The following is a 26,258-nucleotide window of genomic DNA, read 5'->3' as shown; positions in this document are numbered from 1 at the left end:
TGTTCCAGGCATGGCACACATATTCATAATGTCAAATTCACAAAACAAATGCATATGAATTGATTATTCCTATTTTACGTGTGAGGAATCTGAGGTTCAAAGATGTTTAGATTACCTATGTACCTAACTATGAAATGGTAGAGCAGGAATTAAACCCAGGGTCCTTTTACTCTAAAACCAAGCTTTGAAAATAGTACCATGAAGCTATAGTCTATAACTATAATAACTAATTAATAGACCTTTGGTAATTTTGGTTAGTTTTTGATCTCTGTACCAGTTTATGACTTTTCAATTTATTTTAAATTTTCCTTACAGTTACTCCCATAAATATCATTGTACCTGCTACATTACATATTCTTTCAACAAAGGCAATCAATTTGCAATCACAGCTTAATCTTATTAAATGCTTAACAACATCTTCGTTCCTCCCCCCGCCCCCCCGTCACACCCTCCCCCAGTTACGTCAAAGACTCTGATCTTATTGACTATTATATATACATTTACGAAGCAATGTTAGACATATATGCGAATTCTCTGAGTATATTTTCTATAGACATGGCAACAAAATTGAGAGTATGCTAACCACAACTGAAAAGTTATTCTCCAGTGACTTTTAGGTCATAGGATGATCAGGTGAAAATGATATTTCCAATCTGGTAAAAAGACCAGATATACTAATAACATAAATTTGATACATGACCGTTTAGATATACACATAAAACATAAAATATATGTGAGCTAGTTATTTCTCTCTATAAAATGTTTCTTTAGTTTTGAAAGATTTAGTATGATTCTTTTAATAATATGTTCCTATAAAATACTTTAAATATGATTCAGCTTATTAGAACCTTATGTATTTCCAGTTACATCTGTTACGTAAAAAGTTCACTAAATCCTTCATTTGTCTTCAAAACTAATTTGCTTATATTTTAACATCCTTTTAGAGCAATTAAATAAATTTCTAGAGGAGTACATTGAGAACGGAATATTATCTTGGGTACTTTATATTAATTAATGGAAAGAATCCTGGGTTTTTTTTGGTTCAAATATTTTGTACTTCTGTATAGTACCTTTTAATTTTGTACTAAGAATATAGAAATACAGGGGCGCCTGGGTGGCATAGCAGTTAAGCGTCTGCCTTCGGCTCAGGGCGTGATCCCGGCGTTGTGGGATCAAGCCCCACATCAGGCTCCTCCGCTATGAGCCTGCTTCTTCCTCTCCCACTCCCCCTGCTTGTGTTCCCTCTCTCGCTGGCTGTCTCTATCTCTGTCGAATAAATAAATAAAATCTTTAAAAAAAAAAAAAAAGAATATAGAAGTACATTTCTTTTCTCTCCCTTTAAAGAAGTAGTATATACAGTAAGGATGGGAATAATCAGATCATCTGTTTACATTCTTTTTTTCAGTTATACTGGGCAGAGATTAAATTTGCTAAATAAAATTTACTGTTGGATTTTGATCTTTTCATATTTGCTTAGTTTTCAAAACTTTGTGGAATAGCTGTGTAATACACATTCTTCATTATTAAAACATCAAAAAGAAAACTTTTCTCCCAAGATATGCTATTTTATTTAATTAATAAAGGAATACATTCCATTATCATTTTGAAAAATTCTGTGAATGTGCCCAGCAAGTAATAACACTGAACCATTCTTGTGAAGAGTAGTCTAAACTTTGGAGTAGCTTAGTTGTTCATTAATTGTTCTGTCCAGGGTAAATTTCTTAACCTTTTTAAGCTTTAATTTCTTTTGTTTAAATAACTGCTCCCTATCACCAGTAGTGTTTTGTCTAGATCAAATGGGATGATATATACATATGCTTAGAATAGTGTCTGTAATATAGTAAAAGCTTAATTAATTTGAGCTGTTATTTTTATTGGAGTATAAAATTTTATTTGAGCAAGGGAGAAATTGAATAAAATATTATGACCCCAAAAAACAATTTTTATAAAGAAAATGGCTTCACTGCACTGTCCTATATTGAGCAGAGAATATTTACTAAAGAGAAACAGTGTTTGACTAGTTTTTAATCCTCTACCACTGTTTAATACCAAAGTTGAAACACTCTTTTTTTGTGTGTAGTAAAGCTAATTTTAATAATAATGATAAATAAAATGTAAACTCCTAATTTAAGCGTCTCAATATGTTAATAATCTGAAAGATTGCTCTGAATCCAATATTAATAGGTATTATTTCATTGGATACATTTTTTGTTGGATACATTTAATAATTTTGTTGTATTAAAATATAAGATCTATGTTTTACAACCAGTTAAAATCAGGTTTTAATTGTAAATATCCTAGTGTGATTGGTACTATTAGATATCACTGATATTTTCTAGTAATCCTAGAATGTTATTTTGTAAAATTACACAATAAAACATGTGTTAAATATTTCTTAGGAAGGTGAAGTTGTTGCTGTCAGTGGTGGAACCTCTGAAGAGGAAGAGAGAGCATGGCACAGTGATGGTAGTTCTAGGTAATTCAATGAATTTCTATTTCTCCACATTGTAATATAAAATCTTCAGAAAGCTAAAAATTCTTTTTTTCAGCAACACATTTCAAAATCTCTTTGGGTTTAAAGTTGGTTCTTCTTCAGAGATCTTTTTGTAGTTGTCCAAATTTTAGGAGTTTTTCTTTCTGACTTATTTGTTATAATAAAAAAAAATGTTGGTTATTGCAACTAGATCTACAAAATAATGCTTTTAGCCTTCTTAGTTGATATTTTATTGTCTGAATACTATTATTTGTAATACTGCACCACAAATTAATTTCATTACTGGTTTTGAGATATATATAAGCATTAAATTATGAAAGTAATGAGATCTTGTAGAATTAACTATTTTACATAGTGTTAATTTGTTGAATGATAAGTTATCTCTTCCAGCAATGAGAATAAGCTTTCCTCTTTCTGTTATTCCTACCCCATTTGACCATGTAAGTGAGGATTCCTTTATCTCCTGTATGTATACTAGAGATCCACATTGTTACAATGCTGATGATCTTTTTTGACCTTGTGTAAGGTCTTAGTAGCATTCCCAAGCCTTTGGGAATGGTGATTATATTTAGCACCTTACACTTATTGCCCGTCAGCAGTAGCTCTTAAAATTGCCAAAGAAACCAAAAGGTGGAGGTTATAAGAATTCTTTATATCACTGTTTGAATCAAGGGCTTTCTTATTCCCACAGTAGTGACTCGCAGTAATGATATGCACATACCCATAGTTGTGTCTGGTAGTTTTCCATATTTGAAACAGGGCAGTAAAAGAACAACTCACTTTCTTTTTGCTCAGTAATGGAAGTAGAATATCTCAAACCCTGAGACAACATAGAGGTTCTTATATGGAAAGAGCATTAGTGGCTTCAGCAGATGAGGGCAGTTATAAAGATGGGTTCTGCAGTTTGTAGTTAGATCTGTGCTAGCATCAGAAGATTTTCTGTAAGTGCTGGATACTCCAGAGAGTAGCAGCTGTGAGTATTTAGCAGGTGCCATTTATAGTGACCATGGCTGGAGTATGTATAAATAAATGCTTATAAGTTGAGGACAGCTTATTCTTGGATAGATGTTTGCTCTGTTGATGCATTCCCATGTATCCAGTGTAATGTCTGAAAATATTTTTTAAGTTCTTTAAAATGATTTTCAAGTTAAAATGAAGTCATGAAATCATACTGGAAAGCACCTTAATTAATTGATTCTTACCTATGATGATAATTCTTGGGGAGATATTTGTAGATACCTAGTAAAAACATTCAGGACAGGGGTAAGAGGTGTTGTTAGTAGAATAAAACTCCAGAAAAATCTGTCCTTTCAGTGTTAATCTTTATGGAGGAGTAAGGTCATACATCACTAAATATAGGAGAACTAATTATTGATTTTAACATAGTATAACTTAGATTTCTTTAAAGCATTTATATTTTAAAATTGTACAGAATCAAGTAATATTCTCATGTACTAAAATTAGAACAGAAGATAGCATAACTGGATTCATTATTTTGCAGCATCATCAGTTCAGTAAAACTTAGGTCTTTCAAAGGTAAACTGAAAAGAAATGCAAACATGGTTGGTAGTGATACATAAAATACGAAGGCCTGTATTTTTCAGAATCATGTCATTCTTTGAAGTGTTGGATGTACCTAATGCATATATAGATATTGAATAAAATTTGCAAGCAGTTTTCCTCCCGGGCCAGAACACTTCTGGTAGTCCCCACCCCCCCTATTTAATATCCAGCTATCATGAAGGCAGCAGCACTCTACCATTGGAGATCCCATGGTCAAGAGCTCCCATCTCCTCTCAAAAAAGTAATCCCTGTGTCTCTTCATCAATATTGATATTTCTTGTAGTATCCCAGACTATCTTTGTACTGTTCCTGGAACTGAGGAAAGTGACCCTTTGCTCATTTTTGTATGCCCCACACGATATTTTGAACATATGCAGCACTCAGAAATTAATATTTTTGTTAAAATCTTCATAAGGCACTTAAATTCATTGTTCCAATTAAAGCTGTAGACTTATTTATCTTAGAAAAATTTTTTGAGATATTTAAGTTAAGCCTACAGAATTTTAAGAAACTGTTTAGAAGACGATGAGTTGAAAGTTAGGGAAATATTTTTAGTTTATTTAGTGTGTATTCATTCTTTATTGTGATATCTCTTTACATTTTTATAAAACAAAGTCTCACAGTATATCTAGCATATATATTTTTTAAATCCCTTTTTGCCTTCTAGTGACTACTCGAGTGATTATTCTGACTGGACAGCAGATGCAGGAATTAATCTGCAACCACCAAAGAAAATTCCTAAGCATAAAACCAAGAAAGCAGAAAGCAGTTCAGATGAAGAAGAAGAATCTGAAAAACAGAAGCAAAAACAGATTAAAAAAGAAAGGAAAAAAGTAAATGAAGAAAAAGATGGACAAATATCACCAAAGAAAAAGAAGCCCAAAGAAAGGAAACAAAAGGTTGATTTTGTTTTAATACAAATTGTTTTTTATGAAAACAAAAGCACCCATTTTAAAAGTGCTGTTGATGCACATAAACATTGTTGAGGTGTACCAGCAAGTAGTATTGGAAAAAACTCAGAAGTACACAGTAGTAGAATATACTATAATAAAACATTTAATTTACTCAAATTTTCAGTGTTTAGCACGTGAAGATATTCACGTATAGAATTATATTCTAAATATTGAGCATTTAATCGTATAATATGAGCAGATTTATTTTTTTGGTTATCTGGTGGATTTATTCATTTGTGTATATAAAGAACAACATTACAAAACATACAGTTTTATTCATCTTTTAATTGCCTTTATTTTTAACGATCCTTATTAATTGTTATTGCTTGAAAAGAACCAAAAAGCAGAGTGTGCATCACCTGGAATAATAATGGCAGAACTTGTCATAGTTGACCACTAGACAAATATGAATCTGAAGTAGTAGGACACTGCTGTTAACAAGCTTTCATTAATTTACAGAGCATGTGAGCCATAATTAGACGGACCTTATGTCAGTAATAGTATTGGTTTGATTCCTTCTTTAGACTGTGGATAATTTGAGACAGATCAGAGAACATAAGAAATAAATGTTATGGAAGTAAGATCTGTCAGCTCTTATGGAAATGGGATTCTTTTAAAAAATAAGAGCTATTTCACTTTTGCTCTAAAGTAAATGAAATACAAGGGACGTGTTTTCTATTCCCTAAAAAACTATAAATGGGAAGTATATTTGGTTAAATAAACACAAGGAAGATTTTTTTTTAACCTGTTTCATTTTTAGAATTAAATATAAGTTGTCAAATGTGGAAGTAAATACTGGGGAGACTAAGAAGGTCTTTATCTCCAGAGAGCTTTGAGAAATTTAAGAATACATCTGTTTTAAATGTTTATTTTATCTGCTTCACTTGAGCCCTTATTTGTTTCAGCTTTATAATTATGAATTACTTTAATTTGGATTCCACAGCCTACTATTCTTGTTACCACCTTTGCTTTTGTCTGGGGAAGATTTACCAAAGAGAATATCATACATATGCCCATATTTTTCTCTTCTGTGTTTTCAGTGATGATAAAAGTAGGTTAACCCATTATTTATGTGGTACACAGATTGGTTAAAAAAAAACTGATTTAGCCCTGTATCTAGCTAATTATTTTTTTTCTTATCTCAAGACATTTTTGAGCTTTACAGTGTTTAAATCCCTGTGAGAACATAGGTTTTTTTTTGTCCCAAGAGTGCAGTTTACTTCACCTAATTCCTCTTGATTTGATAGTTACGCACAAACTAAACACCTTGGGCTTCTTCATGCAAGGCCACATTTGGATCCACTGTTACTGTTTGGCATATTTTAATTTCACTATTTTGCTTGAAGTATTATAATAGGATCTGTGTGCCACTAAATTTTTGTGGGACAAACTTTAAATATCATGAAGTGTAAGGATATTACAGACTATTCCCTTTAGTTTGGTTTTTGTTCACATGGTTTGGTATTAGTCTACCAATGGCTTTAAGAGTAGATAGAATTGTTCTCATTCCTTAGTCTTCTTGTTATCCCAAATAAACACAATATTTCCCTTCTTACACATGGAATTGTAAAGCTGGAAAGTAACTGAAAGATCATTAAGTAATTAATACTTACTGCATGTATGAAAAGATGAAGATATTTTCCATCTGGCTAATTGTATTCAAATTAAGCAAAAAAACAGTAAGGCAGATACAAAAAAAAGCTTATTTAAAAATAGAATTCTCCAGGGGTGCCTAGGTGGCTTAGTCTGGTTAAGTATCCAGCTCTTGATTTCAGCTCAGGTCATGATCTCAGGATAATGAGATTGAGCCCTATGTCAGGCTCTGTGCTGAGCGGGCGTGGATCCTGCTTAAGATTCTCCCTCTCTCTTCACCCCCTCACTCATGCTCTGTCTCTTAAAAAAAAAAAAAAAAAAAAAATTCTCCAGAGATGCAGTAAAGTTATCTCAGATGTATCTGACATATGTCCTTCACGCTGTTAGGAACTCTGGAAACCAGATCAATAAATTTTTTATTAAGTGCTTACAGTTTATAAAGCAATACAGTGGATAAAAGAAGTGTAAGACATAGTGCTTACTCTCAAAACAATGTGTGACTAACAAGTTGCTTGAATCCCCCAAGATAAAAATAGAGTATCACATTATCGAATATGTTTAATTGCCAGATTAATTTTAAAGATGTAATTCAGAAATCAAATGAGGACATCTTAGAGTTTCAGGTAAGGCTCCCAGAATATGTAAAATGTGAGGTGGACCTAGAAGAATTTCCATGGATAGAAAGGAAAGAAATCAGTTATCCGTATCTCCAAAATTAAAAAAATTTCAAATTATGAGGCTGAAATTTTGAGGAATATTCAGTGCATTTTGTCGCCCAAGTGGTTTTAAGTACCATGTGATAGAAATCTACTTAAACCAGAAATTCTAGGTTTCCCAAGAATTACTGGGGGAATAAGATGTAACATACTGATTCTTGACTATGCCGTACCATAGTCTTAGAGTTACAAATATGATCATTCCTATTTAATAGCTAACTTATCTGGTTTCATTTAAGAGTTGTTAGCTATTTTGGTCCATTTAGATATTTTCCTTATGGGAAGAAATCTTTGGTGCAATTTATAGCCCATATTGAGGCTGGAATTAACCATTTTCAGACTTTTCCTACCTTTTTTTAGTAAGTCAGAGGAAACCTTTTTCAAACACACTTTAACTCATGACCTCAATGTATAAAACTGAAAATCTGTGGCTCTAACTCTGTCATGTGACAGTGGTGCTCAGTAATGGATAAATTAACTTTTCAAATATCCTCTGACTTGGTCCCTGAGAATAACGCATACAAAATTTATTTTCTAAGTTTTCCCCTCTGCCCTTCTCCAGCCCTCCTCTTCTCACACTGACATTTTTTTTCAGTAGTTTACACCAAAACTGTGGTGTTATCCTTAGTCTTTTTCTCTCATATTCTACATCCAATCCATCAGGGGATTTTTGTGGTTCTGTCTTCTAAATACATTCAGTACTTGAGTGTTTGTTGTTTGTTTGTTTGTTTTGCCACTTCTGTCACACGCGTGTGAGCCACCATAAGCTCTCCTTTGTATTACTGCATTAGCCTTCCATCTGTCTTCCTGCTTCCACCCTTTCACCCTAGGTTCTGTTCACTAAAGTAGGGATCAACAAACTTTTTCTGGGACCCACTACCGTGCTGTTGTAGCCTGAGAGTAGCCATAGACAATACATAAATTAATGGATATGGCTGTGTTCCAATAAAATCTGATTTGTAAAAGTAGAAGCAGCTGGACTTGAACCCTGGGCCATAATTTGCAAATCCCTGCTCTGATGCATCCAGAGTGAGCCTTTTAAAAATCAGATTCTATTTACTCTTTTGACTAAATTCTCTAGTGGATCTATCTCACATATAGTAAATGCCAAACTCCTTTATCCCTCCCTTACTCTTCAAAGATAGAGTGCTCCTGATATGTTTGAATGAGAAACAAGTTGTGTTTAGTAGGAAGAAGAGGAAAATGAATATTGAGTAACAGCTGTTAGCAGTGTTCTCTGATATCCCATTATGATGTTCATTTGTTCTTTTTTTTTTTTTTTTTTTAAGATTTTGTTATTTGACAGAGAGACAGTGGGAGAGGGAACACAAGCAGGGGGAGTGGGAGAGGGAGAAGCAGGTCTCCCACTGAGCAGGGAGCCCAATGCGGGGCTCGATCCCAGAACCCTGGGATCACGACCTGAGCTCAACGACTGAGCCCCCCAGGCACCCCATGACGTTATTTCTTTTAGTGAACTTGTGTTAAGTCACAATGATAACTACCTTTTTTTTTAAAAGACACAAGAGAATAAAATTTAGAAGTTTTAACGTACAAACACTAAACGAAAACATTTTTAGTCAATTACATGAAGTTTCTCTACTTATGAATAACATTAGGTTTCAAGGGCTCTTAGAAAGTACATTTTTCCTAAGTCTAAGGTAATATCCAGACAGTAATAGCCACTTGCGGGCAAAGTTAAAAAAGCTTTTTTTCAGAGTTCTGTTTTTATATTTAGCCACAGAAGTTAGAGTAAGGGACCTGGGAGCACCTGGCTGGCTGTCAGTAGAGCATGCCACTCTTGATCTCAGGGTCATGAGTTCAAGCCCCATATCGGGTGTAGAGTTCTCTTAAAAAAAAAAAAAAAAACCGGTAAGGGACCTGGCTTGATGACATTTTGTTTGGGGGAAAAAAAAAATCTGATGAAATATTTTTTTTCTAGAAATTAATTATGACCCAAGTGTGAAATGGCTACTTCAAAAAGAGGAGAAAATATTCCTGGGCTTTGTATAAATATAATGCCCACCCCACTGAAACAGTTAGCCTTCTGCGTTTTCCACTACTCAGCCCATATGAAAATATCTTATTTAGTTCTTACTAACACACCATGACTATGATTTTAAAAAAAGAAAAATCTTGAATATGGCTTGGTTTGTTACAAATACTGATAAAACTGGTAGGATTTTGAGAGGGAGGTTACACAGAGCTTATACTTTGGGATTTATGGGATTATCTTGTTCACCTAGTCTTTGTTCTGAATGTTGTCTGTAAGGTTTTGGTTTATCTAGTTCTTTTTTTCTGCAGTGATTTGTAGAGATTGAATAACTATACTGCCACTGCTGCCATCTTCCCAAAATAAGGTTTTTAATTTTTTTTAAATTTCTTTAAAAGATTTTATTTATTTGAGAAAGAGGGTGAATGAGAGGGAGAAGCAAACTCTCTGCTGAGCAGGGAGCCTGATTGCGGGGCTTGATCTCGGGACCCTGAGATCATGACCTGAGCGAGTGGCAGATGCTTAACTGACTAAGCCACCCAGGCGCCCCAAAATAAGGGTTTTTAGGGGCGCCTGGGTGACGCAGTCGTTAAGCATCTGCCTTCGGCTCAGGGCGTGATCCCAGCGTTCTGGGATCAAGCCCCACATTAGGCTCCTCTGCTAGGAGCCTGCTTCTTCCTCTCCCACTCCCCCTGCTTGTGTTCCCTCTCTTGCTGGCTGTCTCTCTCTGTCAAATAAATAAATAAAATCTTTAAAAAATAAATAAATAAGGGTTTTTAATACTTAGTATATATTTTTGTTCAAAGATCTCCTTCCCCTTTTATTTAATCACCTTTATAGTTATTTTTTAAAGATTTATTTATTTATTTATTTATTTGAGAGAGCAGGAAAGTGGGGAGGGGCAGAGAGAGAAAGAGTCTTAAGCAGACTCCACGCTGAGCGTGGAGCCTGACATGGGCCTCAATCTCAGGACCCTGAAATCACGACCTGAGCCGAAACCAAGAGTCAGATGCTTAACCAGCTTCACCACCCACATACCCCTATAGGTATTTTAACAGATGGAGAGATGATTGCTTTTGTGATAATATTACTTTATAATGTTCTAAACTCTTAGAGATTGGCTGTAGGAGAACTAACGGAAAATGGTTTGACATTAGAAGAATGGTTACCTTCAACATGGATTACAGATACTATTCCCCGAAGATGTCCATTTGTGCCACAGATGGGTGATGAGGTACTTTTAAACTTTTAAGAACAGTCTTTGTTTCTTTGAAGTGTCTTTAAGCTTTTTTAAATAGCTCTTGAAACTGTAGAAAATAGTTTCATAAAGTATCTCATTTTAGATGTTTGTAGCTGTGTATGGAAAAGGTATAATTAGGAGGAAAGCTCTTTTGAGGCCACTTGCCACTAAATATTGCAATAAATAGCAAAACTAAATATTATAAGAGAATGAAAATTCTATTAGCATTTTAAAAGCTGGTATTTTTTCTTTTAATAAGTGGATTCTATTGCCAATTTTCTTTTTCTTTCTAAAAATATACTTTTCTTAGCTTAAAGCTCAAATACATAACATGTTGAAGGAAAAATGCAATTCAGCGTTTTTTAAAATTTTATTTGATAAGTTTTCCTTTAAATACAATGTTTATAATTTGTTAGATCTTTTAAAAATTTATTAGAATCAAAAATATTTCATTTTTAGGAAAGTATCTTTGTTCATCATTTTGGACTGTGTACTTATGAATTTGAAATGAAAATGTAAGATCTTAGATCAAAATTTCCCAGTCCAGTGTTCATGTCTTCTTATTTTATGCATAAGTGTTAAGCAGAGTCATCTGGTATCCAGTAGATTGGCAGTAATAAATTAGGAAGTACATTATATGAGCTTCTTTAGCAAACAGCACTTATTAGCAATAGAAAGTGGCAAGTGACAGTTGCCAGTAAAAAAAAGGAAACAAAAACATTTTAATGCAAAAGTAACTCTGAAGAGCAGTCTGAAAAAAATTCATTTAGGCACCCTACTTAAGACTTGAAGAGCACAGAACATTTCTACATTGTTGTAATTTAGTACAATGATAGAGCCTAACAGGTCCTTGAGCATCAAGAAAATGCTTAATTAAATTATATTTAATATGTTATTTCAGGATAACTAGAAAGTGTGTAAATCCTTATTGAATAATTTTCTTTAAAAATGTTTAAGTTGTCTTTTTAATTGTTCGTGCTTAAACAGGTAAATTCTCATTATTCAGCATTATTTCTTTGCGTGAAATTTCAAACAACTGGAACAATAGTGATATTAATGAATAGAATAAAAGTATGTAGAATAATGGATATCCCAGAATGTTCCTAAGAACTTAATAGCATTAAAAAATTTTAATAACATTTTTTAACAAGCTCCACTGTTTTTTTGTAGTGGGAAGAATACCTGGTATCAGACTACTGTGTCAAACGCCAGTAGATACCAGGATGGTAGTCAAGTGTCATTTAAATCTGACCTTCATAAAATGAGGATAAATATATGTCTTGCTCTCTTTATAATGATAAAATATATATATATAAATACATTTTTCATTTCAAAGTTTACTGCATATGTACAAACCACTTGCTACCAAAATACATGAATAACAAATTGATCACGACTCCTAGTTACAACTTAATAGGTCAACTTGTTTTGAATCCAAAAATAAAACAGTGAAACAAAAAAACTGCTCATTTTATCCTCTTAGTGTATAACCAAAATAATGTTATTTAGAACACTTTAAGTGGCAGTAGGACAACTTAAGGAAAAGAAGAAAAAAATATCAAAATATTAGAATTTCTTTTGAAAGGATATTAAATTCTCTCTTTGCAGTTTTAGCTGAGACGTTGCATCTTGGGTTTAAAGGAAACATTTGAGGTTTAAAATTGTGACTTTATTTACTTTTTAGGTTTATTACTTCCGACAGGGACATGAAGCTTATGTTGAAATGGCCCGGAAAAATAAGATTTATAGTATCAATCCCAAAAAACAGCCATGGCATAAAATGGAACTACGGGTATGGTGTTTATTACTTAAAAGGTGCAGTTTTAGATAATGTAGAAAGTTGTATTGAATGTTACTCTTTTCACTGTAAGAAACTGTTTCATGAAGATGGGTTTTCTAATTGGAGCCATCCTAGAGAGTAAGAGGTATTTAATTTTCAAAGAAACACAAGATTGAATTTAGGTATTCCGATAGTTTATAAGCACGAAGTGTAATTATAGTGAAAACACTGATGTCTAGGGTAAACTTCATATTTGTAAATAAGTATTTCTAGATTTAACAGCCAGAGTTCAAAATTATGTAGAGGTCTTTGGAACTATATTGGAAAATTTGTATTTCAATAAATTTTTCCCTTTTTAAAAAAATTTTTATTGAGATATAATTTGTTGACTATAAAGTACACAAATTCTTCACAAAGGCCCACAAATTTTTGCATGCACAGAATTACCACCACCTAGATCAAGATTGAAATGGAGAAATGTTTTGATGATGTTTATCAGTTTATTTTGTGATTTATTTTGTGAAGATGGTTTATTTTCTGTATCTTAGGAACAAGAACTGATGAAAATAGTTGGCATAAAGTATGAAGTGGGATTGCCTACCCTTTGCTGCCTTAAACTTGCTTTTCTAGATCCTGATACTGGTAAACTGACTGGCGGATCATTTACCATGAAGTAAGGACTACTGAAAGAGGCAGTGGTTTCTTAGTATTGTAGATTGTTTTTCAAGATTCAGATACATTTTAACTTCTTTTAGATATTTTAAGGTATGTGAGCTAATCAATTTGTTTCTATTTGTAATTAGATACCACGATATGCCTGATGTTATAGATTTTCTCGTCTTGAGACAACAGTTTGATGACGCAAAATATAGGCGGTGGAACATAGGTAGGTAATTTATTTAGAAGACATACATGTTTGTTATTTTTAACATAATAAGTGATTTACTATTTTTAATGATTCAGAAAAAAGATAATCAGAAATCTTCTTGCCATTTGTGGGAATATTAATAACAAAATACGAAGATACAGTGTCAGGTATTTAAAATATAGTTGACCCTTGAACAACTCAAGGATTAGGAGTGCTGACCCCCTGCATAGTCGAAATCTGTGTATGACTTTTAATTCCTCAAAGAGTTAACTCCTAATAGCCTACTTTTGACCAGAAGCCTTACTGTGATGACATACACAATTAACATGTGTTTTGTATAAGTATTCTTACAATAAAGTAAGGTAGACAAAAGAAAATATTATTAAGAAATCATAAGGAAGAAAAAATGCATTTGTAGTATTATATCAGGAAAAAAAATCCGTGTATAAGTGGACCTACACAGTTCAAACCTATATTGTTCAAGGGTCAGTTCTTCTCCCGATCTCGTTGATGCTGAAATTCTAAACATTTTCTCTCTTAGATTTGGTAACTCTTATAAGATTCTTTATAGCTATTCCTTTAGCTGTTTTATGTGTTGAATTAAATTTTCATTTAAAAATGTAATAGAATTCACACTTGAAGAAAAGACATCTTCCAATTCAAAATGTTTAATAATTTGGACTGGGACCAAAACTAAACTGGCATTTTTCTTTTATTGGTTTAATCTGTTATAATCTTTAAACTTAATGTTATAACCAAGACTCAGAGAAACTTTAAAATTCTTAAAAGTTTCCAGGCATTTAAGATGCATTAATTTATTTTCATATGGATGTGCAATTCATTAGAGTTTTGGGTTTTTTTTTTTAATTTTCAGACAGGGCCACTCTTTGTCATCTTGGAGTGGGATGTGGTACATATATGGCATATTTGGTTTGAAAAAGCACATCAATTGATAGGCCAGTCCATCTCTCCTCCAGTGCCATTAGAAGGCATTGGCATGGTGATATGTCTTGTTTGGTCTTGGTAAGCTTAGAAATTTACATGTGTGCTCTAAAAAAATTTAGAGAAATGCAAGTTATCAAAATTAGAGACATGAGAGTTATCAGAAAGAATTTACATTCCATATAAATTCCATTACACCATTTTTCTGGAAGCTTTGAAAGATGTGTTCTATCAAATAAAGGAATAAACCAAGGAAGGAAAAGACATGGAATCCCTCCAGGAGACGGGAAATCCAGAATAGGAAAGAACCAAAATGAATTCCCAGTAATAGTCAATAGAAGTCTCAGGATAGCATCTGTCTAGCAAGTCTGTAAAACAACCAGTTCAGAAGATGACGTCCTCCAAGAGCAAAGTCTTCAGGAAAGAAAGAAAATGGAACTGATGAATTAACCTAACCTATCTGACTTTGTTGGAAATTATGTTGAAGAATGTTCTATAGTTTAAGCTGTTAGAGCACGTAGGAAGACTTAATTGTAAATTCAGAGAAAACCAATCACAAAAAAAGTGAAGCAGTTATTATAAAAATTCTAGAAGGAAATTGTGTACTATCTGGCTCTGTAGCAAACGATATTTACAGTTACGATAAAAACGATATAGATTAAATAAAATATACATAATTACAGTTATATGGAGAGGTCAGTACTTAATGTCTAAAATTGATGAGTCAAGAATAGTTCTGTACTCATTATTTAGAAATCTTAGATTTAAGAAGAAATAGTTATAAGAGTTAAAGATTTTTTTTTTTTGGTTTTGATTATAAGCCTTGGGTACACTTGTTTTTTAAATTATTTACATGTGTTACTGAAAAATTTTATTTTTTTAAAGACATGCATCTGCCAATAAATTGCAGAACAAATATTAGCAGTCAGAATCTGGGAATATTCCAGAAATGAGCTGATAACAACCTAAGGAAATAAATATGGCAAGCATTAGACATATCAAAGAGATATTTCAAATGGTAGATGTGCATTGGAATTTTCTCATGTGGATTGTAGCTTTTTTTTTCCTCCCTAAATTTATAGATTAATAATGTCTTCTAAGGAAATATGCATCTACTTACTGATAGCCATTTAAAATGTTTAAAGCTTACTCTAATGGTGTACTCTATTCCCTGCTTAATTTCGTTATCTTTCTGTAGTATTGTTCATTGTGGTTAGACATATATTATCCAGTTCTTCTCTTTAGCATAATGTCATTAGTGTATGTAGGATCTTAAAAAGTAGCTCTTTGAAACTCATCATTATGTTTAAGGTTGTAGTAGTGTCAAGAATGCTGTTTATTATATGGTAGCTTCTCACTAAGTTCAGTGTCACTAATACGTATCTGAAGAGCAATTAGAGACTCTATCTGGTAATAGATCATGTTTCCCTCTTAACATTGGCTGTGTGAATGCTTTGAATCTAAATTTGGGCACCAATGCATACCCATTCAAAGTAAAATATAACTTGACAACATGCAGTTGTGTTCTATTAACTTATTCCTGGCTCCCAACTTCCCTTTTTGTCATTACATTTTATCTTATTTTTTAAATTTTCAATTCATTTTATGCTATATGTTTCTATAAACTTTTGAATCTTTTTTGGTAAAAAATAAGAATATAAACAAATACTTTTCTCTTTATGGGTTTGAAAATGAAACCTATTCAGATGAGTTCTAAAATAACTAATTTGTTCGAAATCACACAGATAAGTTATTTGAACTCAAGGCTTTCAGACCCTAAAAAACCGCTCCATACTGTGAAGGCCAAGGAAGAGGAAAGAGTGGCAGAAAGGAAGAGAGTGATTTACAGTGTTCATATGACACAGAGGGAAGCTAAGAAGATAGTTTATTAGGGTCTTTGGGGAAAGTAGCTCTAGTGGCAGGATAGTAGCTGAATGCAGTTGGGTAAGGAAAGGAACATAAGGAGTGCTATCTATTTTACAAAGATTAGTTGTTTTTGTTACTTTCTTGTTTTTATAGAAAAGAGAAAGTGAGTGTATAAATGAGTGTTATAACATCAGGGTGATTGACATGAAGGAAGGCAGGTTGAATGTTTTCTTTTTATTGTTTTTAGGCTAGAGTTTTGATTGGAAGAACTTGTCTCTAGAGAGCAAGAAATTAAAGATAGACTATAAATACTTGTTGGGCAGAAATTAACTAAACCATGCTTTTATTTGAATGAAGAGTTTGGGCATAATCCTAAAGATGAATTTAAATTCTAGATTGGTAACAATGTTTAACCTAAGAGTGAATTTCTCCTACCCTAATAAAATGTAAGAAATGGTACTGGAAACTGGTAAGTCCCATTGGTGTGTTTATTAAATAACTTTTTTCCTCAATATTGCAGATTTTATTTATTTATTTATTTTGGAGTATGTAGGTCACTTTTTGTATGTTTCCTGAAATTATACAGATAGCTTAAGTATCTTAAAGATATACTTTGGGAGAAAAGAGTAACAACAGCAGCAGTACATTTCAGAGTAATGAGATGGCTTTTATTCTTGTCTAGGTGACCGTTTCAGATCAGTCATAGATGATGCTTGGTGGTTTGGAACAATTGAAAGCCAGGAACCTCTTCAGCCTGAGTACCCTGATAGTTTGTTTCAGTGCTATAATGTTTGGTAAGAGAGTGTTTGTTGTATGTTAGTTCACCTTGAGTCACTTTATTTATTTATTTATTTATTCATTCATTCATTCATTCATTTATTTTGGGGGGGGAGGCGTAGGGGGAGAGGGAGAGAGAGAATCTTAAGCAGGCCCCAGGCCCAGTGTGGAGTCCGGCACAGGGCTCAGTCTCACAACCCTGAGATGACCTGAGCCAAAATCAAGAGTCGGATATTTAACGGACTGAGCCACCCAGGCACCCCCATCTTGAGTTACTTTTAATGTTTTCCCCATCTATTAATAAAGTGACAAAGACACTTCTTTTAAACACTTGAAGCAGTTGTTTTTATAATGTAATTTTATGAAACTTATAACACAATATTTAGATTTTTTAACATAGGGATTTTCCTTCCTTTAAGCTGGGACAATGGAGATACAGAAAAGATGAGTCCTTGGGATATGGAGCTTATTCCTAATAATGGTAAGTATATGTTAGGCTTTTTGTATTACAAAATTAATTTCTTAAATAAGAAATCTGATTTGCTGACTTGCTACTGCATAAGGTTGTTATGAAGAGCATATAGAAAATATTCAGCAGTTACTTACTGCACGCCTGTTTGGATTGGTGGTAGGTAAGGCATAGAAGTGAATAAGACATAATCTTTGTCCACTTGGAATTTATAGTGTAAAAGGGGAGATTGAAATTAGTTAACAGCAAAATATGAAAATGTTTTGCTAATTATTGGTCACTCGTAAAAGGTGAGCACTTGGGAGCAAAGATTTTTTTTGTAACTTCAGAACACTTAAAAATAAAACATAATATTAAGAGTTCAGCCTTTTGAATGTGACGTAGATTCATACGCTATCACTGCCATCTTCTACGTCATCTTGGCAAGTTCTTTAAGACTCGAAACTTCAGATTTTTAGGACTTCAACCTTTGAAATTCTGTAAACTAATACCCTACAGAGCTTCTGTGAAGATTAAATGACATCATGTGCGTAAAGGGCTTATTATAGAGCCTGACACATGTAAGGGCCTCCATGAGTAGGTAGTTTACTACTAATAATAACTGTCTTCTTGCATATGGCCTGATATGATACATTGCGGCAATAAGTAGACGTCTTCCAGGAACTGAGAAAAGGCCAGTATGGCTGAAGCCTGCAGATTGTATTTTCCTTCTACCCCAGTGTCCATTTTTGTTTCTATGTTTTGAAAAGTACAGCCCACACAATTGCATATGCGTAAAAGGATTTAAAAGGATATATATCCCAGAATATTAATGATTATTTATAAAGGATGGAGCTGTAAGGACTTCCACAAATTATCTTTTACATTATTCTATATTTTTTTCTCCCACAATATATCACTTTTCCTGTCAGGTAAGAATAAAGACTTTAAAAAACAAAAAGGAAAAAGATCTTGTGACGTAATAGAAATAATCATTTATAATGGAGTTGTTCATTAGTTATTGTATTCTAAAAAGTCAGAGATAACTTGAAAAAGCTAAATCCAATCAGGTAAACCTTAGAAATGAGGAAAAGGACATGCTGATATTTTCTAAGACTAGTTCTTCCTAGAAATTATCAATTTGAAAATTTAATACCAGTAACATATTTTTCATCTCACTGCTAGATTAGAGTTGTTTGAAACTATAAAATATCTTTTTTTCAAGATTTTATTTATTTATTTGTCAGAGAGAGAGAGAGCACAAGAAGGGGTAGCAGCAGGCAGAGGGAGAAGCGGGCTCCCTGCTGAGCAAGGAGCCCTATGTGGGACTTGATCCCAGGACCCTGGGATCATGAATTGAGCCGAAGGCAGATGCTTAACTGACTGAGCCACCCTGGCATCCCAAAACTATAAAATATCTTGAACAACTTGTAATGATGTTACGTGGCTTATCTTTTTATTCTCTTTCTCTTCTTTTTGTAAGTTTGAGGTTACAGTCACGTTGGACTACTATATATGAGAGAAAAGAACCTAGTCAATGTTGTATTGCTTGGGGTATTTCTTGAAATGAATTAGTGGCATTAATATACTGTTTGTTTCCTGCCTAAATATATCCATTTGTGAGGGGGGTAATTTTTGTTTTTGTTCTGTCTGGGTACACTATACATGTGCATCAGTGGAGTTTAATTACATTGTGTGAGGAGGAAGAATTTTGTGTACAAATAGTAGCATATTTTTCAGTGTTTCTCTGATGAAGCCTAGTTCAAAGGAAATGTTACTTGGCAGATTTGTAGGTTTTATTGTCACCACCACCACCTCCTAATGTACGCAGAAAGCATACCTTTATAATTTAAAAGCAACAAGCATATGAATCATCTGTTAGTATTCATAATTCTCTCTGTTTCTAGGTTAAAAAAAGTTAAGACTTTGAAGTATTTGTGAAAAACACCGCTTTAGTTCGGTTTCACCTTGTGTATGTTTTATTAACATAAATATGGAGATTATATCATGAAATGATTCAGGAAACTTGCAAATTAAGCATCGTTTTATTGAAATACTTTGTCCTTTACCTGAAACTGATAGTAGAGCAAGTTGTCAGGTATAATTTTGGAGAAGTAATTATATGCTCATCTAGAGAATTATTTATAAAATTAGTGTTTTAAAAAATAAGTTTTACTGACCCTTGAAACATACTTTCCTTTAATGAAAACACGGAATATACCTACCAGATCTTTACAGAATTATACTTTAGGGTTTTTTTGACAATGTCAACTCTGCTTTCTAAAGGTAACCTAAATATTTGCAAAAATCACATTTTCACTAAATTTGCTTTTCTGTGTATTTCAGCTGTATTTCCTGAGGAACTAGGTACTAGTGTTCCTTTAACTGATGTTGAATGCAGATCATTGATCTATAAACCTCTTGATGGAGAATGGGGTTCCAATCCCAGGGATGAAGAATGTGAAAGAATTGTTGCAGGAATAAACCAGTTGATGACACTAGGTAAATAATAATAGTAACACAGGAATATAGAAAAACTGGCAGAAAGGAAAGGAAAAATGTTAATAAAAAATTTTTTTCACAGTATCATGTCAGTTGTTTTTTTTTTGTTGTTTTTTTTTTTTTTTTTTTTTAAGATTTTATTTATTTATTTGACAGAGATAGAGACAGCCAGCGAGAGAGGGAACACAAGCAGGGGGAGTGGGAGAGGAAGAAGCAGGCTCATAGCGGAGGAGCCCGATGTGGGACTTGATCCCAGAACGCTGGGATCACGCCCTGAGCTGAAGGCAGACGCTTAACTGCTGTGCCACCCAGGCGCCCCCCATGTCAGTTGTTTTTAAATATTTTCAAGTGGAATTTCTTTTTTTTAAATGAGAACTTACATAGGACTTAGGTGTCTAGAACAGTTAAAAATGGGGTTGCTCAAGCTGAATTTTAGAGTAGTGAGGGCCTCCAGAAATGCCAGGGGTACTTGTGAAAAATCTGGATGCTCCAGAACCCGATTTGAAATTCTTCAACGTAAGTAAGCTGACATGATGTGAATTGGGAGAGGAGGGTTGAAAGGTGAACCACAACTATATGGATTGCTGTACCAGTTCTCCCCTTAACTTCATGAATATATAAACAAGAGAATACTTATAAGGGGAAGGAAAAGAATAGTGAACTGCTTTAAAAACTCTCATTTAAAAAAAAAAAAAAACAAGGACCGCAAAATTTTTGGTTATCTGAATTCTGGGCTTCCAAAACAACTATAAACTAGTGTGGTGGTTTATAGCAAACTGCCCTGTCAGTAAGGAATCAAGCTTCAAAGAGGAGAAAATTATCATGAGTTAGAGGTGAAGACACTGGAGACACATATTGGATAATATTTTCATCTGAAATCTTTTTTTAATATGGCAACACTTTATTTAAAGAGTGTCATAAATATGATCTTAAATAATTTTAGTAGTATTTTAGCACAGGACGTTGTCTTATACTGTACGTGAATGAGCAAAAAAATAGAGTGATCTTTGCCAGGTTTTAGATTTTTACCAGTTTACTGTGTCCATTTGGGTCAGTGACATTGAGTCAAAGACTTCTGGATCTTTTTCTTCCTCTGAGTGCTTGTGTAATATTTCACAGCATTAAGTTGTTAAGGTGATAAGTTTTGAGAAAGTCAGGTTACATTTGAATGGACTCTGTTATTACAGTGTTAATGACAGAATGACTGTCAAAAACCTACAGATTCAGGAATGGCCAGGTTTTAAGTATAGAAATGTATGTGTACTTAATAGGTCAGATTTATATACTGTCTGTCATTTCTTCTAAGGGATCTGAATAATAAGTATCCCTAGAATTTTGTAGTGTAAATGTAGATGTAATAAGCAGTGAGACTGTATTAAGCTAGTTAAACTGTATTTACTATGAAAAGACAGTGGCAGTCTAATGGTTATGTGGATCAGAATTTGTCTTAATTCAAACAGAATTGTCTGTAAAGTATTTTAAACAATAAAAAACATAAACTAATTTTTTTATTCTAGATATTGCTTCAGCATTTGTGGCCCCTGTGGATCTACAAGCCTATCCCATGTATTGCACTGTAGTGGCATATCCAACGGATTTAAGTACAATTAAACAAAGACTGGAAAACAGGTTTTACAGGTTAGAACTCATTTGCTGTAGCCACTATCAAAAGAAAACTAAATGATCCTTGAGTGTTTCTCAAACTTTAGTGTGCATATAAATCACTTGGGGATTTTTTTTTTTTTTTAAATGCAGTCTCTGGTTCAGTAATTTTAGTAGGACCTGCGGGTTCTGCATTTCTAACAAGTTCCCTGGGATGGTAATGCTACTGTAGGTGTATAGACTTGGAACATAATTCATAGATACAGTTTTTTCTAGTTGCTAATACAAGTTGATGTTCACTGTTTTCACACTGTAATTTATAAAGCAAGCCAGAGTATTTCGTTTTCTCCTAGAAATCACATTGAAATATATTTTCATGGATTTTTTTTTCATTGAACAGTATTAAAAAGTTGCGTATTTTTTCTCATTTTGCTAATATTTAGCTTATAAGTACTTGAAATTGGGAATTCAGGCTGTTTTTCATAGTTGTAGGTTAGCTTGAAATACAGAGTTAAAAAAGACCTGATTTCAATTAATTTGCATCATCTGGTTAACAATTTCAGTAAACATTGAGTTCTAATCTTGGATGGGCATTGTAGTTTTATTGCCTGGAATGTCTTTACAGAAAAGTGAATTTAAAGTCTAGCTTTCACATAATGAAATCATACTTTAGTTTTCATGACTTTTGCTTAGAAGACTAACAACATTTTGTTTATTTATTTATTTATTTATTTGAGAGCGAGAACGAGAGTGGTGGGTGTAGTGGAGCGGGGGAGAGAATCTTAAGCAGACTCTGCACCCAGTGTGGAGCCTGACTTGGGGCTCCATCTCACAACCCTGAGATCATGACCTAAGCTGAAATCTAGAGTCAGACACTTAACCACCTGAGCCACCCGGGCACCCTACAACATTTTAATTTAAATGATCGCATTAAAAAAAAATTGTGGCCAGTTTTGTATTACTGCAATTCTTTATATTATTCATTTTAACTTAGGGAAACTTTTATTTGTACTTTGTATTTTTTAATATATAATGTGCTTTTGGTGTTTTTTTTTTACTTAAATTATAATTCTAATTTGGTACTTTGTGTATCTGGCACTGAAAACACCACTTATTGTTCCTTAATTTACTAAAGCAGGGTTTCTCAACAAAAGAATTGCTGATATTTGGGGCTGGAAAATTCTTCATTGTGAGGAGCTATCCTTGCCTCTACCCTTGAGATGCCAATAGCAGCCCTTAGTTGTAAAAAGGAAAAATGTTTTTAAACATTGCCAAATATGAGGTAGCATCTCTCACCCAGAATCATTGAGAACCACTGAAATGAAGAAAACTAAAATGTTAAATTTCAGGTTCTAAAGATTTTTCTGATCTTAGTTAGGTGTTTCTGCTGTTCCTTTACTGATATTTGTCAAAAGCGTAGAGATGAGGAGGAAATCACTATGATATATGCCTCCCAGCCATCTTACCTTCATAGTACATTTCTTCATATCTTTCTCAACACCACATGTTAAAAGTTTAAGAGAAAATGGAGAAGAAATTTTTAGCTGCATCCTTCCTTTTTCCGTACACCCCTAAATCGCTAAGCCTTAGGAAGTGGACTTAGTGCTTCAGAGATGGAACAAGATAGGGGAGAAAAACAGGGAGATAGAGTTGTTACTATACAGTAATCGTTGGACTACAACTACAAAGATAAGCTTGTGACATCTCCCACTATTGTTGTAAATATACTTTCTCATAGAAATACTACTCAACATGGTAACTGCTAAGGTATACTATATTTCAGGGTACATTACAGCTTAAATAGGCTTTTTTGGCATTAGTTTAGTAGCCAATATAAGAAAAACCTGAGAATACAATCCTTACAATTAGAAACTCCCTATTCTTGAACCTGAAAATATAGACCCAAATTGTGTTCTTATTTAATTTTAAAATTATGCCTTCATGTGCTTTTTCACTGTTTCAACCTTTTTTGTTTCTCCTTTACTCATTGGCTTCAGATTTCTTAGAGTTGATGGTTTTCCTCTGTGATACTTCTGGTTCTGTCTCTTGTTAAACTACTACTAATCAGTTTGCCCTGCTTGGCATTAATCTAAAGCCTTATTTTACAGTTTTCTGTAGAGTGCTCTGAAGATGCCTGTGATTCTGTTATTAGAATAAATAAACCTTGTGTGTATGCTTTTGTATCCATAATTGTATATGTTTTTTAAATTATAATTGTATTTCTGTTCACACATCAATATCAGTAATATTTTCTGAGTATTTTCTTCCCTGTTACTTTAAGTGGGACTGACCACATATTGGATGATACTCTAGAAGTTGTCTTTGGATTTTTCTTTACTTTCAGAAAGAAGAGAAGGCACTGTTAATAATCTAGTGTGTGTCATCTGGTGCAAGATTTTCTATGCAAATACACAATTAATGTTGCTCCTCTTATATTTCCCCTAACACAAATAAGGTTATATATCTCCTTAAATTTTTAAGTTGTGAGTTTTGTAGTTGGATAAGACTATAATTGAAAACTTAGAATGCCTTGCTTTTAAATTGTGCACAAATACTTTTAAATATAATGAGGTTAAGACTTTTGTGTTTTGTTTGTTTAAGGCGAGTTTCTTCCCTGATGTGGGAAGTTCGATACATAGAACATAATACACGAACATTTAATGAGCCTGGAAGCCCTATTGTGAAATCTGCTAAGTTTGTGACTGATCTTCTTCTACATTTTATAAAGTGAGTTGTTTTTCCACACTTAATTAAAGTCAATATTTTAAGATGTAAAAGGTAAAAATGTGAAATGCAATTATTTATATATATGTCACATGCTGTGCTGTAAACTAGTTCCATTCAGAATAGAAAGCATATAATGTCTGTCTAAACATTATGAAAGTTGTGTTACAGTTATGTTCTACAGTTAACATTTAAAAAATGGATCCTTCTCTAAGTCCAGCTGTTGGACAATAATAATGAGGGTAAGCTTGTATAGAATATGTAATGTTTTACCTAAAATAGTTCTTCTAAGTCAAATAATAATTACAGGTAGGAGATATCACTATCTGTAATTAACAGTTAAGGAAACAGTTTTAGAGGTTTACATGTTTAATTTTCATAGTACATGAGTGTCTTCGATCTAAGAATTTGTCATCTTAACATTATATTGCCCCTGACAAGTTTATAAAACAGTATTTAAGTAGTCCAACCAGAAACTAAATTTAACTTTCAAGATTCTTATTAAAAGTCACGTTTACTTCCTCATTCATTGATTTCATACCAAGAATGATAACTATAGCTATTTAAGGGAGAGCAACACTTTTACTTTTTTTTTTTTTTTTAAGATTTTATTTATTTATTCGACAGAGATAGAGACAGCCAGCGAGAGAGGGAACACAAGCAGGGGGAGTGGGAGAGGAAGAAGCAGGCTCATAGCGGAGGAGCCTGATGTGGGGCTCGATCCCATAACGCCAGGATCACGCCCTGAGCTGAAGGCAGGCGCTTAACCGCTGTGCCACCCAGGCGCCCCAACACTTTTACTTTTTACCTTAGGAATTTCATATAGCCGTAGAATGAATTGAGCCTTCTAATCTAAACTGAAACCACAGGAATGACTTCTGTTTTGTATAAAATACTACTTTTGAGTTCATATTAAGGTTATTTATATTGGATAATTTTTTCTGGTAAAAAGAGAATCTATTTTATAATTTAATTTTAAATACTCAGCTGGTGTCAACTTTCGTTTTCACATGCTGGGATTATTGAGGCTCTTTAAAAAAGATATCTCCAGCTTCATCTCATTACTCAGAATAATCATAGGGGCTCCTTTTGTGGTGTTAGGGGTTTTTCTGGTAAGGAATATAGGTAATGTCAATATAAGAAAACACCAAAGAAAATTAGTATGGTAAATGTTATATCCTACCCTCTACCTTACTCTCTAAAGAAACCTGTTGCCTTCCAAATGGTTTGGGGGCTATTTTTACTATACTTGTGTTCCCCTCCAACCCTGTAAAATTGGTAATTAAGAATTAGTTATTCTTGGAAGATTGTTTATTAACTTAATTATAATGGCTTATAATATTTTAACTATAAGGTTTATAGTGTATAATTTTATATTATATGTATTTGTATGTTTCTCTTTCCAAAGAGACAGGAATTAATGGAATCGCATGATATGTAAATTCACGTTAGTGCTATAATTTAGATGAAACAATTATTTTTATATTTGGAATAGTCTGTATTTTATTTGGAATAAAAATGTATTTCTTTCAAATGTTATTTTGAAATACCTTATTAGAATAGATTACTATTTAAAGCATTTATGTTGTATATATCTAAAAATAAATCCCTGGCATTTCTTAGAGGTACATAATTTGTTTATACATTTTTAGCTGACAGTAATTTTCAAATGTTAGGTATATCTTGAAATTTTGATTATTCTATTTTTTAATTGGGTTATTTAGTCAAATTTCAAGCAATAGGGTATATAATGAGGTGGTGTGAGAGATACTTGAGATAGAGAGGAATGTATATTTACCCTCTTAACACGATTTCATAGATGAATTTTAAGTAACTATAATATACGGAAAAGCTAACAAGAAAGTCTGTATGAAAGTTTAGATGAGGATCACTTCCAGCTTATGACAGTGGAGTTTTAGGTACAGGGGAGAAATGTTTTAGGGTGTTATGGACAAGGTAGATATTGATTTAGGAGAAGTTAGATGAAAGGAAAGCCATTCTAGGGATAAGGAGTGGCATGAGGTAGGAAAGTAAAAGGTTATTAAGGGAATTAAGCACTTTAAATCAGGTGAGGTAGAGAATACATGAGCAGACATAATAGGGATGCAATGCTATGAACATGAGTTTGAGCCAGATCGTGGAGGGCTTTGAATGCATTTCTAATCTTAACTGATAGGGAAGAGACAAAAAACATAAAAAG

General features: G+C 33.2%; 1 protein-coding gene across 4 annotated transcripts in view; it reads left to right on the top strand.

Annotated features, from left to right (window-relative positions):
* LOC103657496 (pleckstrin homology domain interacting protein) overlaps positions 1-26,258 on the top strand; it is a 133,268-nt gene that overhangs the window by 86,948 nt on the left and 20,062 nt on the right. For all 4 annotated transcript variants that reach the window (XM_040643691.1, XM_040643690.1, XM_040643692.1 and 1 more), the window contains exons 22-32: positions 2,400-2,476; positions 4,725-4,956; positions 10,424-10,543; positions 12,234-12,341; positions 12,878-13,002; positions 13,133-13,215; positions 16,688-16,799; positions 17,202-17,263; positions 19,577-19,732; positions 21,250-21,370; positions 23,936-24,061. In XM_040643691.1, coding sequence (XP_040499625.1) covers positions 2,400-2,476; positions 4,725-4,956; positions 10,424-10,543; positions 12,234-12,341; positions 12,878-13,002; positions 13,133-13,215; positions 16,688-16,799; positions 17,202-17,263; positions 19,577-19,732; positions 21,250-21,370; positions 23,936-24,061 — 1,322 coding nt within the window. The remainder of the gene's footprint in view (positions 1-2,399; positions 2,477-4,724; positions 4,957-10,423; positions 10,544-12,233; positions 12,342-12,877; positions 13,003-13,132; positions 13,216-16,687; positions 16,800-17,201; positions 17,264-19,576; positions 19,733-21,249; positions 21,371-23,935; positions 24,062-26,258) is intronic.

Source organism: Ursus maritimus, unplaced genomic scaffold (assembly GCF_017311325.1).
Source record: "Ursus maritimus isolate PB19 unplaced genomic scaffold, ASM1731132v1 scaffold_29, whole genome shotgun sequence".
Lineage (NCBI taxonomy): Eukaryota > Metazoa > Chordata > Mammalia > Carnivora > Ursidae > Ursus > Ursus maritimus.
Note: the sequence above shows the minus strand (reverse complement) of the source record. Positions and strands in the feature narration are given on the sequence as shown.